The 18,494-nt window shown below is 41.2% G+C and overlaps 1 protein-coding gene across 2 annotated transcripts in view; it reads left to right on the top strand.

Annotated features, from left to right (window-relative positions):
- The window catches only part of LOC105459531 (POU domain, class 2, transcription factor 1-like), a 118,724-nt gene that overhangs the window by 96,555 nt on the left and 3,675 nt on the right, over positions 1-18,494 (top strand). For both annotated transcript variants that reach the window (XM_011705651.1, XM_011705650.1), the window contains exons 5-6: positions 15,239-15,375; positions 17,137-17,472. In XM_011705651.1, the coding sequence (XP_011703953.1) occupies positions 15,239-15,375; positions 17,137-17,472 (473 nt within the window). The remainder of the gene's footprint in view (positions 1-15,238; positions 15,376-17,136; positions 17,473-18,494) is intronic.

Here is an 18,494-nt window from a genome sequence, read left to right as displayed (position 1 = left end):
TGTTCCGCTCTTTATATCTCGATCTAACTAGTTCACTTTGTTATTCGAATCGGAGGGATGAAACGAGTTTTCCTTTGAATATAGAGAAGCCCTTCCTTTCGAGCTCTTCAGGATTCATGCGTCACGATCGCAGCTAGACAGAGCAAATTCAAATTCTGCGATGGGATTTCTTGAGGATTTTCAGATTTTTATCGTTCGTATCCACCGTGAATGTCTCGCAAGCGGAGTATGCTAATTCCACTGGAATGCTGACTGCGATATTGACTTCTCTCTATTTGATCATATTGTTCCTTAGCAGACGTTCGCAAAAATATTCGCAATAACGGCTAAAAGATATTTGCATTACGCGACTTGGAAAATTTTATCAGATATTTTTTATTACATTCGCGAAGCAATTATAATAAATCTCAACTTATAATAAATCATGCTCCCTAATTAATATTCTCTCGGAATTATAAATCGCAACTTTAATTTTAATAGACTGTTTAACAAAATTTGGAATGACGTATACAATAGAAAAATAACTTTTAAGTATCTTGCATAAAAATACGCACATTCGTGTGAAGCGCCAGTTATGATACATCATGCATACATCGTGAGAAGTCTAATCGCGTAAGTGGAAATGAAAACAAGTACAGCGATCCTTTCTAAGAATGAAGGATCGTGGGCTGAAGATGAGCGCATCCGCGTACGAAGAACCGAGCAACGGATTCGCGACTCCCCTTTCGCGATGCGAACGGACTCGGCGAGATGTTTTCTCCCTCGGCCGGTGCGCATTTCTCACGACTCGTGAACGACTTCCGTCCACCGTTCTTGCTCCCTCTCCTAGAGAACAGGCAAACAGCTCCGATTCGATCGCGGAGAGATTAATTCGCTCGCCCACACTCCGAAAATTAAGGGAGCACCGCGGAGATGAAGCCATGAGAAATTGTACGGTCAACGAAGAGACGAGACGTTATTTATGAAAATGGCGTTGATCGACGGGTGGGTGTCGGCGCAATTGTCGTTATACGCGGCGCTAGAAAGGGAACCAAAGAAAGAGGCTAGCAATTAGCAATTTAACCAATAACTCTGCAATTGGTGATTCCATTAATGGGACGGCCGTTCCCACAGAAGACGGAGCGTTTTTCACCGTTTTTCTGGCACGGAGCTGCTCCCCTTTCGCGAAGCCGCGCAATTGCCTCGTGAACGTATAATTATTGCATTAACGATTAATCTCTCTCTTCCCCCCCTCCCCACCGCAGCTACTCGATCAGCGATAGTGCCCGCTCGGTGCACGTTTGATTTCGTGTGGTGCACAATATGTAATGCCGAGGCCGGTTCTCGCATTTCTTCACAGTATCCACATTATACTTCAACACATCTTTTCTTAAGACGATATTGTTAGCCGCAGTTTATTGTGACATATGTACAGATATAATTTACCTATCTGTTATTTGTTGACCGAGATTGCAATCAATCTTCATAAAAAAAGGTTTTCGAAAAACATTTTTGCGACAGATAACTGTTTTAGCTTCTTATTTCTATATTTTTTTACTCTAAAAACTAAAAGATAAATTACTTTCGGCTTACTTTCAATAAATCTATTTTGAATTTTTCAGTTAAAGAGAAAGAGTCGTTTTGTCCTAAAATGTGTTTTGATATAACATTTTTTGGGAAGGTAGAGAAAGATGAAAGAAAAAATTTCACCCTAAAAAATGAAAGTGAAAGCATATAATATTACGAAAAAAAGGTCTGACAATAAGTGTAAGTTCAATAGTAAAAACTTTCTTTTTCTCCTGCATGTCCGGTTAATGGACCTAACCAAGATCTAAATTGGCCATGCCGTATGAAAGGATGGAAAATCCCATTCTTTTTGAAAAATGTGTCTCTGTTATTTGTGGCGGCAGAGATAATTAAAACAGTCGAAAGCTACGCATGAACGCAGAAAATAAACCGTTAATAAATTCGTGCTGCGTCAGTGGGCGGACAAATTGACTGCCGATAGCGCGCAGGCTGTATCCCACGCGGTCGATTATACATTAATTAAACAATCAATATTTATTAAGCTTATTATTGGACATGATCGCGCGAGCCCGAGCATTAATTCGATTGTGCGTCCGCGCAGTGAGGTCAGACGTATTTCGTTTAATAGGCGCCGTATTGTTCATAACGACGCAATAAATATGGACGCGGGCAAATGAAGACGATAAATTATCGAACGCCCCCGCTGTCAGCACCGGGTGTCTCCCGTTTGCCTTTCTATCCTTTCTACTTTGTTCTGTCAACTATTGCAGATGCTAGAATAAAATTTATCTTCAAAGTATATTTGCTGTTGTAAATTATTAGCTTAATATGATTATTATTGCTGTCACTGTCTTTTGAACTTAAAATTATTTATAGAATCTAGAGATAGAAGAGCAAATTTGTTATTTAAACATGATATCTTAATTGTTATCTAAACATTCTAAACATATTTAAGTAATATTGCTTTGTTACAGTTTTATAACATTCAAGAAATATTTGTTAAACAACTCTCCACTATTTGCAAAGATTGTTTTCATTAAATTGATGAAATAATGGGTCATCAAAGATAGATATGATGAATTGAGACTCCCTGCACAACACCGGAAGTAACAACTTAACTATTGCATGGCCATTTAAACGCGGTTTCAACCCCTCGATGCAATCTACGGTTCTCAACCCCAGCCTTGCTTCCGCCTTTCCTTCCTCATCGCTTATTATAATCAATTAGCGCCACGTTATCTACCAGCACGCGATTGTACAGATTGTCGATACGTATATACTCGCCGTCGAGGGGTGCAACCCTCGTAGTTTTTTATATACACCATACCATCCGCGGGGGTGGGCCTGCAACAGGCTGATGAGTAGCAAGATCCTTCCAGGTTCCCTTTTTTACTTGTCTGCCCGTTTCTTGTAACGCGATGTACGCCAGCGTGCTTGCAGAACGCGCTATGTGTAAATTTCTTTAGATTATATTGAGTACATTTCGAACGTAGATATAAATTGTCCAATCTTTAATCATCTTCAGTAAATGTAATGTCATTTATAAATGTCAAATGTATTGGATTAATTCTTGAAAGCAAATTACCTAAAGGTAATTACGGTAATCTTAAATGCGGTATGAAGAAAAAGGGATTACGTAGTACACAAATTACTTTGTACTCCTGGATATTTCTGTAACCTTGTATTCACATGGGATCTCAGAGTAGTTTCTATCAATGGAGGAATTAATGATCGATATCGAGAATGATATTATAAGAAAAGCCAGCCTCTCCCTTGTCCCCCGAGGATAACGCAACGATGGACGGATTAAATTGCGCGAGAAATACGAGACGTGCGCGTTTATCTTAAGTATTGGAATTGTATGAGTCAGCTGACACACGGGAACCCAGTCTCTACAAGCTACGGTATGTACGATTCGTCGGTTTCTCGTTTACTCGTGGTAAGGGTGTATGCACCGGCAAACAGGAAAGAGTGCGTACAAGGGAGCAGGAGAGAGAGGGGGAGAGAGAGAGAGAGAGAAAGAGTGACGAAGGCAGCGCCTATCGCTCTTTCCGCGCCTTTCCTCGAAGATCTTTTACGCTTCTGCAGAAACCCGATAGCCCTGTCAGCCATTAAGCCAGAGTCGTGCCCGGTGAAAGGTTGGTAGGGAGGGCGAAGGGCGAGAAACGGAGTCGGTAACAATCGGGGAGGAAAGAGAGAGAAGTTCTCTCCTCGCCAGCGTGGCGCGTGGAGGAAAGGGGGTGGTAAAGTACAGAGGGGCTCCGGAAAAGGGAGAAAAAGGCGCACCTCTGTGTGTGCTGCCTCCTCTACGCAGAACCTCACGATCGTCATCTCGGTAAGGATATAACGTGAGTGCGTTAACGTCGACACAGGTATTGCCGTGTAACCGTTAAAAGATGGGTGCGATTTTCTCCTCGGATATTATCGAGCGATTTTTTTAATCTATCGACGATTTTCACGCCATCGTAAATCCCGCAATCGTCTGCGTTTCAAGTATTAGTTACATAATTCTCAAATAGTGTGTCTTCAAAAAATAATGTAAAATAATTTAATAATATAATAAATATAATTTTGACAAATATTTACAAAATTTATTACAGCTCATGTTCAGAAATAAAACTCGAAACCGATATAACGTTGACATTGATATAAGATTCATACTCATCAATCCTGCCGAATTCGATATTTTTTATGAAAATAATTTTTATATAGAATCGGAAACGAATTCTTAACTTTGTCACGCGCATATACGGAAAGAGGCTACGGTAAGAACGTTATGGCAGTCCAAGGACTGGAACGTTGGTCGTTTAACCGAGAGAAACGGTCAATGAGACGATTCTATTGCCAGGTAATTGTCATTTCGTAGAGTAACAGTGGTTGTGTCTAGACGTCGGTAATTGTAGCAAAAGGACAAAAGACGATACGCGCAGGTAAACGTCACCGTTATGTCCTTACTGAGACAATCATCTCCGGAGCAGTCGGAGTCTGCGGTCGCCGTCGTCGCCGTCGTCAAGGTGGCGAGGCACTGGAATAATTAAATTCATTACGGTCGCCCAATTTTGATCGTCGTAGAGACCAAATCTCATAATTAGTTTAATCGTTCAGCCAAGTGAATTTTGCTAAGAAAAAGACGAGTAAAAAAAAATTAATAAAAAGAGAAATTGTTATAAATATTCAGAATGGAAAGGAGACTATATATATATATCCATGTGGGAAAAAACGTAAACATAGTCTCTCATTAGTCTATTGTACTAAATGTTATATAAAGTTCAAAGAACTATTGTCTATACATATAACTATATCGACATCGACATACGTACCTCCATTATGCCTCAATTTACTCGAAGAAACGGATTTATTCGCGAGTGTAATGAAAACTTGAATGTAGGTTAACATTAATGGATTTACGATGTATTAGTCTCACAAAGGATGCAATTTTCTCCGTTCTAATTTTTATTCCCAACGTTTCGGAGCGGAACTGCTTTAACAACGGGTCTAATTACACGTGATACACATTGGTATTCTTCAGTAACGGAGTGTAACAGATTAAAATAGACTTTTCAAGAAAAATATAATCTTAAGCCAATAATGATAAAGCATTCTCCATCCTATCGTTCTCACAATCTACAATTCTTAAAAGAAAGAAACTGATCCCTTGACGTTACATATTATTTTCAACATCACTTGTCTATCGAAAATTTGTATCCGCTCTCATTTCACGAAAAATTGCATCGAGTTCGATCAAGTGGGAAATGATTCTGAAAAACGACACTTTCTTCTATTCAGAAAAAAAAGACAACACTGTTTTCACAAAGGACGCAGAGTGTGCGCGGCCACGTCGACGCGAGCAACGATCGGCATGAGATTATTAAAGAGAAACTTCTGCGGGAGCTTGATAAGCCAGGGAGTATTTCACACTCGGACAGACCTTGTATCGCGCAGGGCGGTAATGTAGCGTTATTTAACTCGGTTAGATGGTCTCCCCTCGACCGGACGGTCGCCCGCCTCGCGGAGAACCCCTGGAAAAATCCGGGGGTGCTCGCCGTCCCGTGAAAACACCGCGGGGGCAGTGACACGCATAAAATAGCCGGCTATTCCGTTTATAGCACGTCAGGTGGTAGGTGATCACGCGTTGAAAGTTGCTCTTTGTCCATCGTCCTTTTACCGCAGTTTACATTTAGACAGGGGTTGTGTGAAATTCGTATAACTTTGCTGAATTTAGACGATGACGTTATAAACACACACATGAATAATTATTATATATTTTTTTTAATACTTTCTGTTATTTATTATTTATATATGTATACCCAACATTAGATAAAATTGCTTCTTGACATAGCTAAGATAATTTTTCCGTATACATAATTTCATGTGAAAATGTAATGCACGACTTGCATATTTACTGTTCGAGGAGCGCGAGCGTGGCGATCGGTGCCACTTTAAGGACGTCGATAAATTCTCATTCTCACGGAAGATGAATATCGATTCGGTAGGTAGCACGTGCCAAAAGGCAATATCTGGTGAATATGTTAAGGAAGTCGCATACATCGGGGTCAGTACAGCGTGAAAATAGAATGTAAAGTGCTCGCAGGCCTCCCCGCTTGTGCTGACCGGCCGCGGGGCGGCCTTAGACGCAATAGGGCGGTTTCCACAGGGGGTTGGTTTGACGTGTATGACGTGCCGGCCACGTGACCGGCCTGCCAAGTCGACAATCACTGCCCCTGACTACGCAGCACGAATCTTAAATATGGGATATTCAAATAATCTCGACGTTGCCTACTCGCTCTTTTTCGGAAAACTGGCAAAGGTTCAATGTTCTTATGGTTAACGATAATTTTACGATCATCGTATAAATTAAGCTTAAATTCAAATAAAATTTACATTAATACAGGATTGAAAGTGATGTAACATAAAATATTGTAATCATATTCTAAAAAGAAAATTGCAATTTCCTTCGCGCTTAGTAATATATGTCACCCCAATTTTCGAGCGATTTAAAATTCTATTGTCCGGCTCTTTGCCCTCGCAAAAGAGATCTAGAAATCAAATTTCGTCCAATACGCGGGAAAGTTGCGCGTAAGAGACCGAGAGTGGTCAGCATGCAGGTCTACCGCACCATACATCACTGCCAGTCGAGCGGCAAAGGGTGCCAGTGCAAAATGGTGTCGAGGTATCGTCACAGAATTTCTCCCTTCTCGGTCTCTTTTATATGCATAGTTTCATTTCCTTATCGGAAATTTACAGCGAACACAGTGAGGATGAAACGATTTCCTGTTAATCTCGCACCTATTTCTACGAGGTCGCTAATCATGATTTATTTTTACTTGCCATCAAAATTGTAGTGCAATTTTATTTGTTAAATCTTATTCAATTGACTTGTCTAAAGCTTTTAAAGTATAACATTAAAATTCTCTTTTTTTCTCTTTACTTATTTTTTTCTTAAATGCAAGTGCCTTTTTTTACAAATTCATGATTGTAAATTTCTTAAATTATTTTAATTCTTAAAATTTTTAATATTTAAATCAGCTCCCACAAAACATTTTATCTCTCCGAAGAACGGCTGCGTTCGATCGGATAGCACGTGCCGAAGGGCCCGCACATTGCCTCCGTCTAACGGTATGGCCGCGTTGATGATGACGAGCGATGACGGCGGCGGCCTAACTGTTATCCGGTCGACTGTTTACCGATCCCCGGCATCTGCCGCGCGATCGGCTATTTCGTTTTCATCGCGCTGCAACCGCGGTTAATGGCGCCATGCGTCCGAGCATCTCTCGCTGCTTACCTGGCCCTTAATTTGGGGTTTCGACGGTACAAGCTCTGGGCAACAATGATCATCGAATTTCGTCGATCAATAGCTCCGGGCCCACGCTCACCGTGGCCCCGAAAACAGACGGAATAAATTAGGTTCCATTCGCCGGCGGAATCCGTAATACCCATTTACAGATTCGTTGTGCGCGTGATGTTGGCGATTTTCTCACACAGAACAGATCTCAAAAAGGTCAGAAAATAGACCAGAATTAAATTTATTTTTTAAGATCAGCCTTACGCACTACGATAGGATCAGTTTTAAAATAATCATTGGCTCTATTTTTACGAAACTTCTATAATTGTTCAGCCAAATAAAATAAAAGTTGTGTGTAAAAATTTCAAAAATCAGAAATACAGTTATAATATATATAAGAATATAATCTCACGTGATATAAGATTATCTCGCATTTAATGCTTAAGAATCCTTTCTCGAGTACGCAAGTTGTCTGGCATCCGTACATCTTGTCGCGCCTTGTTCAGCACGCATATGTGCGCGTGCGTAAAAAAGACACGGGAGAAAAGGGGGAGGAAGAGAGGAGGATGGCCACGTGCCTCCGGTAGCACGCGACCAACCTAACGGTTTTAGACTCACCCCACACACGCCGCGCTCAGAAACCAGTCCACCCCTTCTCTCGTCACCCTTGCCGAGCCGCCGGGCAATGCCGGTTCAAAACACGCCAGACGAAACACTGTTATTCTATTGGCTCTGGTATCTATCCCCTTATGGTGCCCTCCCCTTTGATACGCTTCTCTCGTCGTCTACACTCTCGTCGCGGTAACTGCCGCGATTTTCGGCAACAACATCCGGACAATACTTATGCGACTCGTAGGTTTTTCCCCCCGCTAGAAATTCTGGCAGATTCTTAATCATAATTTTTACACACGAAACGTGTGTGAGAAAATATTTTTGGGTCAATATACTATGTAATCTCTTTTATGGTCATCCTTCACTTTTTGATAATTTATGAGAGTTTCGAATATTTCATATAATCGGCAGGCTATTAGTTTGTCATCTATACTCGGTGCCATTTCATTCTTTATAAAGAATTCCCAAATCACAATACGTCACCTTTAGCCATATTTTTACATGAAACAGTCATAAAGCCTCGCAGTGTTAAAATGCTCAAGGAAGCGATGTAGAAACCGATCGGATCTGATCTGTTATGTCGGACGTTTCCTCGCGGTAGTCTCGGGTCCCGCGCTCTGAATGAAAACCGGGGCCCGGCCAAGCATAATCGAATGACGTAAGGCCCTAATAAAATCGTAAGTCGGTTGACAGGCGGTGCATATACCTCGAGAATAATACCCGGGGAATTCCTCCCCCGTAACCCGGGCCGGGTTGCATTGTCGTTGCCTTACGTAAGAATGGCGACGAAGAAACGACGCGGAGGGCAGATGCTGCTTAGACATTCGGTCGCGTTGCTACACGACCGAGAAAGAAGAACGGCTGGGAGGAAAGGAACCCGGCTCTAATGCGATCTGCCATCTTAGAGGGGTGCGCGTCTTGCTGAGACGTGAGTAAATCGGGGGAAAAAAGGAACTCTATAATGATGAGAAACGTCTACTTGCCGTCGTTGTCCCGTTGAGAAAATGTGCAAGTAATTGCGACATTTGCGATATACGGGCGAGAAAAAGTTAGTGTGATATCAGATAATATTAAACTATATATTGATAAAATTTAAATTATATTAAAGGAGCGCTTTGTATAATAATCGTGATAGAAATATTTCGTATTAATTGAATTTGAAATCTTGCTTAAATGTCTATTAAGGTTGAGCACTGATCTATTGCGTTGTGCATAAAAATTCACGTCATCTCGGCCCTGACAGCAATGCATTCTACGAATCGTGATTCCGATATGCCGTAAATTAATTCTTGTGAAACAAGAGCATATAAATCATTTGCCGTCACGAACATCGAAACAATCGATTTTGCGAGAGTTCCTAGATTCGTGAAAACAATGAATCCAATGTACGTAAAAAAGTGGATGATTTTTAGAGTCAAGAAATGTTGCTTCTATATACAGAAGAACATTATTAAAAATATATATACATATAAGAATTGTAATCGAATTTATGTGATGATGACATGATTTTATCGTATCAGTATAGTCTCGAAAGAATTGTAAAAATTGTGTGGAAAACCGATCAATTATAAGATCACCAAGAAGAAACAATACAAAGAAGCAAAAGGATAGGGAGTCAAGTAAATCGCCGACGAAGGCGAGGTGATCGTGAATTCGCGGGTGGATCGGCAACATGTAAGAGAGAGCGAGGGGGGATCAAACGGGGAGAGAATGCGGGACGCAACCGCGAAATCGGACCGAGCCGTGAAAATAACGATTTCTCTTTTGTGACGCGTTCCGTGTACGTTAAAGCGAGAAGGGCCGGTTTCAGTAGGAGGGATTCATCATCGGGCCCGCGTGACTCGCCGATATTTTTCCCGGGACGCACCTCGAGAATCGATATTTTATGTAGATCGCGCGGAAAGAGCAGCACGCCCTCGTCGTCGGTGGCTATTCTCGCCCCGGCGAACAAAAACACTTTGAATCAGAGAACGATCGGAAGAACGAGAATGAAGGAATAGGAGAAAAAGGGACGAAGAGAATCTCTGGAAGGGAAGATGAACAGAGAGAAAGAGAGGGAGAGACTGCCGCTTAGGAAGGGATTCTGGTTGCACGGTGCTGTGGCCAGAATTCATCCAGAAAATGGAACTTTTTCATGGCGATTCCTCGCTCGCGAGCGAAGAAAGCGTCTGTCGCTATTCATTGGCCGAGTCCGCCAATTTAGATGGGAATGTATACGCTACTGTTCGGTGAAATCGGAACATGATGATAGAATCGATCCATGTTGCTTGACTCTAACATCTGATTTGTGATAAATGATTCTCTCTCGAGTTCTTTGATTAAATATGCATTAAGAACTCGCTATACAATTTGGAAAAACAAATTAGTGCAATTCATAAAAGTAAAGTTGTGATTTTAGCGCGTGTTAGCAAAAGATAGTAAGATAGTAAGATTTTATACATTAATAATAAATGTTGCAGGCAGATTATTTAATTACATTAATGTTAATTAGCAATCGTGTTAGGGTCAACGATAAACACCAGAACATGTATATTTGTTCAATTCGGATTCCTGCGAACAGATTTTAATTTCTCTATAAAGAAGAGATTTATCGTTCATGTATCAGCTGCATTATGAACAAATTAGTTCAATATTGTATCTCGATAAACAATTAAAGAGCGTGAAATCTCTATAATTTATCAAGGTTCTGATTTTATCGATTTACCATGTTATTCACGCAATTTTACACATACGTTCGGACTTTGACTTCGACGAATTAGTTCTGGGAAACTTTTGTTCTGATGGATACAATATTCATGAGGGGCGGTATATAATTCAGACGTTGGTTTGTATGGATATCAGAGAATCACTGCTCACATTGCGCTACTTCGTATTGTGTGTTTCTTGTATTATAATTCAGATTAGCTAGAAAATGTAACGTGTTAAAACACGTAACATGGCGAAAGACTTGTTCTGATAGAAATTATCTTCATTAAAGTGTATTCACAACGTTTAATTTAACGAACAAATACGATGTTTAATTAATGCGATTTCATTATACCTTCCATTAAAATTTAGGAAATTTTTTTTATTTGCTTTTGTGCTACCTACATATTTTTCTAATATAAAAATTATTATTTCTAAAATCATTTGTATGAATATACAAAGAATATCATATTTAAATTAATAATAAATTAATCCTCAATAAATTCTCATAAATCTGATTTTCCCGATTTGACTTTCTGATTCGATAAGCAGAAGCAAATTGTCATGATTAAATTTCTTAATTCCTTTTTTTTTTGTCAGAACTAATAGCAGTAAGTTTTGCCAAAAACCGCATAATCCTCGGTAGATTTCAGGTGCGCTATTGTACGCCGTTTTATCACCTGACGAACGTGACTCGCACACGGCGAACACTCCTGATCCTGGAGGTTGCTCGTGCTCGGGTCGTCAGCCACGTAGTTTTCGCGTCGTGGGTCACGCGAGGAGCAGTCGCTCTCTTGAGGGACGAAGGCGAAGGTCGCCGTCGCGGCCTCGCAATCCTCGACCTCTCGTAGAAGCGGCACATATAACACGAGGGCTGCATCCACAGCTGCACCTCCCCACCGACGCGACACCGCCCGTGTGTATCATCGCTTGCGTTCGTGCGACTCTCTCTCTCTCTCTCGACGATGGTGTTTTCGACTCGCGTCCGTGCGAGTGTGCGTGGGTGATGGATAGACGGTTACCGTGTCACTCGTGCAAAGCGCTAAACGGACTTGAATGGCTCGAAATTGCATGGGCGACTGCATTGTGACCGCGTCGGCGGCACAATGGACGGCCGCGCGATGAACGCGCGAGTGTGCGTGCGCCGGTGTGTATGCAGATGCGGCACAAAGAGACGTCGAGGATCCATCGGGAGATAACGATCTTCCAGATGAGCGACATTCTTTCGTACGGCTCGATATCGAATCGACGCCAGCTCGAGATCGGACGGCGGGTGGATCGCGCGTCCGAACGGCCGCTCCTTTCACTCGACTACAGAGGGTCGCAGGTGTGAATTTGCTGGTAGTTTGAAACTAATAGCGAAGTCGTTATACTTTATTTTTTAATCGCAGGAAGAATGACATTTAAGATATTTATAGGAGCGATAGAGTTGCTAAGAACTGCCCGTAACATTTATATAATTTCTTTTTCAAATTACGGCAACTTCTCAAAAATCCTTTGATACAGAATATATTCTTTAGTACCTGAAAATCTATCTCTTTGTAGCGCAACCGATGGCGCGCGCAACTTTACGAAGGTTCGTTAAAAATCCGTTAACGTTCACATTCGCGTCTCATTCTTCATCTTTCTCTTTCGTAGATACGAGTCGTTACTCGTATCTACGAAAGAGAAAGATGCCTACTCTAAACAAAATCTATCGCGACGATCCGTTGGCTTTTTTTAAACTATCGCCTGTGATTCGCCGAGAGCGAAGCGTCAGTTACTCGCGTACTAACTGGAAAAAAACCGAAAAAAACCGTCGCTTCCTGTCGCATTTACCTCCCCTTACGTCTTCTGTCTCTGAGTCACACGCGCGTCTACGTATGATTTTGCACGCGTGTAGGTTTGCAAAGAAATAAAACCAATCGGTGGGTAGTTCCATCCGCGAGTCACTCTCTCTTTTTCTGTTATCGCAAAGACGTCGCACCTGGTACATAATACGCCATCTTTAATGCGTCGTTCATCGTAACGTACAAAGGAGAGCAAGGGTAAAATCGAAACCAGCAGAAATCACCCCAAAAATCTTGGACCCCTTCTTCTGTCTCCCCACTTCCAGCACTGTCTTTTCCGTTTGCAAAGAGCCTCGAAGGGGCCCGCAGATTCTCACGGAAAAAAAGCGTAATTTTCGATGAAAAAAGGGAGGGACGATGCAAATTCGTGGATGAAAAAGGAAAGCCGCGTGTGAGACGCGTATGTACCTGCCGCAACATCCTGCGCATTGGAAAGAACGAGGAGTACGGGGAGTAATGGGTCGCGCGAACGAAGGAAGAGGGCCCGGGATACACCCGGGTGGAGTAAAACGTGCCGAACGAAACGAAATAGGGAATCCGCACCAATACCGTGCGTGCACGCCAGTTTCCTGAAGGTATCCTACCTGACCTGTTGCGTCTTTTTTCTCCCTTTTTTTTACGATTTCGGGGGAATCCTCCCGTCAGGTAACGCAGATGGAGAAGCGAAAATCGGGTCGGGACCCCCGAAAAGTGACGCTCTCGCAGGATATTCACAGGATTTTGAATTCCTTCACTCATCTTCTACATTCCTATAACGTTCCTGGCCCCACCTCGACGGATCCGAACACTCTCGTTCTCCCCACCTGCGCTCGCGCGGCGGAACGTTTTTACAACGCACTCGCGAGCGTTTATCTCCATTTTCGGTTTCTCTCTTCAGCTTTTATCCCAGAATCGGGAGTCGATGGGAAAGCACCACGAGAGAAGTGGCTCCAAATGGCTAAGCGACTTCTACTTTTTGGCGTTGCTGACCTTCGTTTCCCCCTCTTCAACATTATCTTTCCGCGGTTTTCCCACAAGAATGTGAGAGAATAGCTCCTTCTCTTGTCTTTAGTCGCTGATTGCTTGTTTTAGTTTATGTTTTTACGTTTACCTCGTAAACGCGAAGGATAGTTAAAAGGTCTAACAAAAGAAATGTGTAAATAATATTGATGAAAGTATTTAAGATCCGTAATATTTCATTAATAAATATAATAATATAAATGTAATAATCAAGTTTGTAAATACTATGTACTAATTTTGTAAATATAATTTTCACCACGTTTAATTACAAGATGACGTTTTCATACAAACTTGCTGCGAAATTTACGTAATTTCATTATTTATTATATAAATTTAAAATTTAATATATTAATATATGAATGTAAAAAGTCTATATATAAGAAATTTCCAGCTTCTTTTCTTCCAGTTTAACATTGTATATAAAGATTTTCTCTAATATAATTATATTAGATATATAATCACACGATTATATATTTACGTCAAATATATTTAAAACAACTAGCATAAATTTTTTTATGATCAATTCATGTGCAGAAAGTGTGTATGAAACGAAATCCTAAGGTTTATTGATTCCAATAACGTAGAGTCTCGTTGCTGCGACAGCAACCCAGGCGCGACATACGTTAGGTTCTATAAATCCCCTTTCAAAATAGTGTATCAGCGTATCGAAATAATTATTAAAAATCGCGCGAACCAATCCCGATGCGTAAGCCCGTAGTCTCCGAATCAGCGAATCGGTTCCGTGCCATTATTCGACCCCGGCACGAGCGAGACGAAGGAGGCTCTCGGTAAAGGGGTGGCGAGGGAGAGAGTAGTCATAAGATACGATGATGGATGCTTGCGAAGGGTTGCTGCTATCAAGTAGGGGGAGAGGGCACGCCAAAAGGGCAAAAGGGTTCTTCTCAACCAATCGGCTTGACGTAACTGAGACGTTCGACCAATCCCGGGGCCCAGCAGGGTCACATGTAGTGGGGAAGATCGGTGCCCCTAAGGGCGCACAGTTTCGTTGCGTCATTCTGACACTCGTTCTGTATCAGTTCGTCGACGAAGATCGACAGTGACTTTTAGGACTCGGGACGCTCTACGATAAACTCGCTTCTTCGGAACCGTTTTTTTCGATGGGTCCTCGGACTCGCGGAGTCAATTACCGCGGTCCACATAAATATTAATGAGGTGTTAACGAGCGAAAATTCAATTTAAAGACATCGGTTCCAATTTTCGTAAACTTAACTATTTTTGCATTCAATCGTCAGTTGATATCGCGCGGAGAAACGTGGACAGTAGGTGCGTTTTTTTTATTTTATTTTAATCGGAGTGCTTTTTCCGTCTCATGTCTTTCGAAGCGCGATGGAACCGCGCCGATCGATAGATCGACGTGGGATCGCCAAGTGCGATCCCTTTCGCGCGAGAAATTATTTATCGTGCTGGATCTCGAGAAGCGTCCCAATGTAGGGACGACAAACGAAACAAACGAAGCTATGATGGTCTTCCTGGAAGAATCCAGGATGATCTTCGCGGACATGCGTCTTCATGTCACCAGCACACCGACCAGCACTCCCACACGATACCATCATCAGAAGTATAGAGCGCAGAACAATAACGATTGTACGGCAACAGCGCAATTTTTTTGATATATTTAATAATAAGCTAAGAATTCTAAAAGTATATATTTAAGCTTACATCTGAGAGTGTTGCAATGTCAATGTTGCACTGCGTCTTGAGTGCTTAATAAAAGTAAAAATACATAGATTTAGTTTTAAAGATTTATCAGACATAAAAATTTAAATTAAACAAATATTTAAATCAAGATAATTATTTGTTGCAGACGCAGATTTACATGGCGACGTCGACGGTCCTGAACTCAGCGGAGATGACAGGAGTATCGCAAGTGACATCCAAGATGCCACCGAGGTACATCTTGATAATGACTCTATGGACTCGGACAGGGAAGCTCTCAATCTGGTAAATACATTTTGATCTAATTCTATCTATTTTGAAATTCTATCGATTTCTTCTTTTCATCTGTATTCGTAATAATAATTTGTTTTCTAATTGGTATTGAAATTGGATCATTTTGTTAATAACCTTTTATGAAGATTTCTCTTATACCTGTTTAATTTTATATGATCCTATAAATTGTGTAAAATATTATTCAACAATACTTCATAAATTTATGATTGCGATTAGAAGACAAAAAAATATTAATTGAATCTTTGTCATGTATTGCGCGTTAATAATTATCGGGAAGTGCTGAAAAGAGGCGGCTTTTAGTGTCGCGAGGAAAATATACGATAGTATAATTCGCAAATAATTTGCACGGCATCTTGCGTGCACGAGGCTACAGATGCTTGTATAATACGCGCGAAATTATCGCTTTTCTTGGCCTTCGTGTCAACGGTTCTATTAACATCGCGCGTGAAACATCTGATAGACGTCTGTATATGTTCTCAGAATTAATAATGAAAGGCAAACATTTTTACAGTTTTAATAAATAATTATTGTCGTCATTGTTAAAACATATAAAAACAACATGTAGCTTTTTCTGTTCGCTTATTCAATCAGACATAAAAACATTACAAATGCTAAGTTTGTCAGATGGAATATTTTTTATGAAAAAATACTTAAAAAGTAGTAATATATAATTAATGTAATAATCTGTAGTGTATATAGAGAAATTAAAAGAATAGTATCAATTCTCTCTTTTAAACAAAAATATTTTTCAAATACATAAATAGTCAAATCAAATAAATATAATATTTTTTATTTATATCCATTTGTTTTTGGAAAACAGCATATGTAACGTTTTATGAGATTCTTTTGTGATTAACCAATCTTGTATTTTGTTTATGTTGTTATTGATAATTAAATATGTCTTCATACTTAGCTTGTCAATAACGTTTACAAAAGACGATTTTCTTCAATAACTTAACTTCAATGGTATTTTCTCTACTTATTTTGACGAAAGCGCGCTTTGTCATGTCACCCATTGTCATCTGTTGCCTGTGTGTGTGTGTGTGTTGCTTAAATGTATCAACAACGTTACCAATCCCATTTGCGAGCGTAATATCAAGCGTGCTTTCTTTCGAGAGGAACGTTCACGAACGCGGCGCGACCGTGTCTTCGATTTTTTTCATACAGGACGCTCTTGACGGGCGTAAAAAGCGCTCGCGATCAATATTTGACAAATAAATAAAGGAAGCCACTAGCGAGATGGACGACAAGAAGGGACGTAGGGAGAGTAGGTTTTATAAAACACAAAAGCGCAGGATGGACCGTAGTGACCAATATCCTGACCTGGCCGAGTGTAAACACGGCTTTGTTCGACGGCGAATTTACTCTGTAATATTAGGGAGGGTGGCCCTCTCCTCGCGCACGGCCCGGCTGATTCTTCGTGTTCCCGATCCCACGTTACAGCGTGAAATGTCGTAGCCCGCATTTTAGGGGAATCAAAGATTGTCACTTGATAATATCAAACGATAAATTATTTAGCCGTAGGACACCAAAAATTGTGCATAACGTTTTTACTGACCGTAATAACGACTATTCACGCCTCGACATGATATTGATTCCTAAAATTGGAACATGTTCCTTTTAGAGAGATAAATATGAATCTTGAAATATTGTAATTATATATTTTTCCCAATTTTTGTTGCTTCACATTTTCGGCTAAATTTAAAGATTTACATATTAACAAAAATCGAATGCAATTCAATGTTACTTCAGGTCACGGATGTCTCGCAACGTAACAGCAGTAGCGGTACCAGCGGCAGCGCGTCTTCGCCGAGTTCCGGAATCAGCAGCCAGCTCACGGGCAGTCACCAACAACAACACACGTCCGGCCAACAAAACAATAGCAATTCGCAGACCGCGCTGACGGCTCAATTGCTCAGCCAGCAATTGCTGATGCACGGTGCATTAGGGACCCAGGATCTCCAAGCGATCGCCTCGACGCTGCAGCATCATCAACTGCAGTCACTGTCGCAACAACTACAGCAATTCGCCATGTTTCAGGCCAATCCAGCGGCGGGACAAATACCGCCGTTCTTTTTGCAAAATCAGGTGAGTGATAACAGTATTTCACATTGTATGTGAACTCAGAGAAAAGAAAGTAAGATCTGAATCCATTAAAAATTTCTTCGTGTTGCTTTATCGATAACTACTCTGCCGAATTACTTATCTAGTTAAATCACAAAATGCATTCCATATCGTTGCGATTTCGTCAGCGGGATCGGAATCGATCGGCGCGATCGTCAAAGTAGCGACGTTCGTCGGTGCTATCTTATCAGGACTCAGATCAGGCGAGAGCGAATGTCTTATTCTTCGCGTACGTCGTCTTTGCGATTCAACATCGAGATAGCCGTCTGGCAACGGCACAAAAGAAATCTGGGTGCTACCTCCTCGTTTAGGCTTGCCTTCATCGATGCAAATGTACGCGAGCAACGCTTACTTGCAACCGCATCATGGCTGAATTTCGCGCTTCAGTACGTCGCATTAAAGTCTTTTTAAAGGAGTAGTCATCGAGATAATTCCGATGCAACCTCTGATGGAAGTTGCGGTGCCCGTTTATTTAGTCCCATTACGCGTATCTATTGCTTCGCGTCGACGACGGCAAAAAGTGGAATGCAATGTAATTTATCGCAAATGTAACAGTTGAAAAAAATCTCAGTTGCAAAATCGGTTATGGAAAGGTGAAAAGGATATCACTAAAGAATCTAAGAGAATTTTAAAATATCTGATAACGTCATAGTCATAATAATATAGCAGAGAAAACTCTTACAGAACGAATAATAATTCGAAGACATCCCCCCGGAAAAAGCGTACAAAGCGATTTCCTGATTTTCCTCGATAAATATCACGTTTCGAGCATGCTTTAAAACCTGCGTCTGACGATCGCCGAAAAAGAAGCGACATATTTATCAGTCGTCTCGCAGCACGCATTCCTCCGATGAAAGGAGCGTACCACGATTTTCTCACTATTTGTTCGTCAGATCTTTCGAATCGACAGAAGGTGGAGGAATCGATCCACGATATCCGGGGATACGTTGAAAAACGATCCCGCTTCCTGGATGCGCTCCCTCCCC

Source organism: Wasmannia auropunctata, unplaced genomic scaffold (genome assembly GCF_000956235.1).
Source record: "Wasmannia auropunctata unplaced genomic scaffold, wasmannia.A_1.0 LD334185.1, whole genome shotgun sequence".
NCBI classification, from domain to species: Eukaryota; Metazoa; Arthropoda; class Insecta; order Hymenoptera; family Formicidae; genus Wasmannia; species Wasmannia auropunctata.
This window is presented reverse-complemented; position numbering and strand designations above follow the sequence as displayed.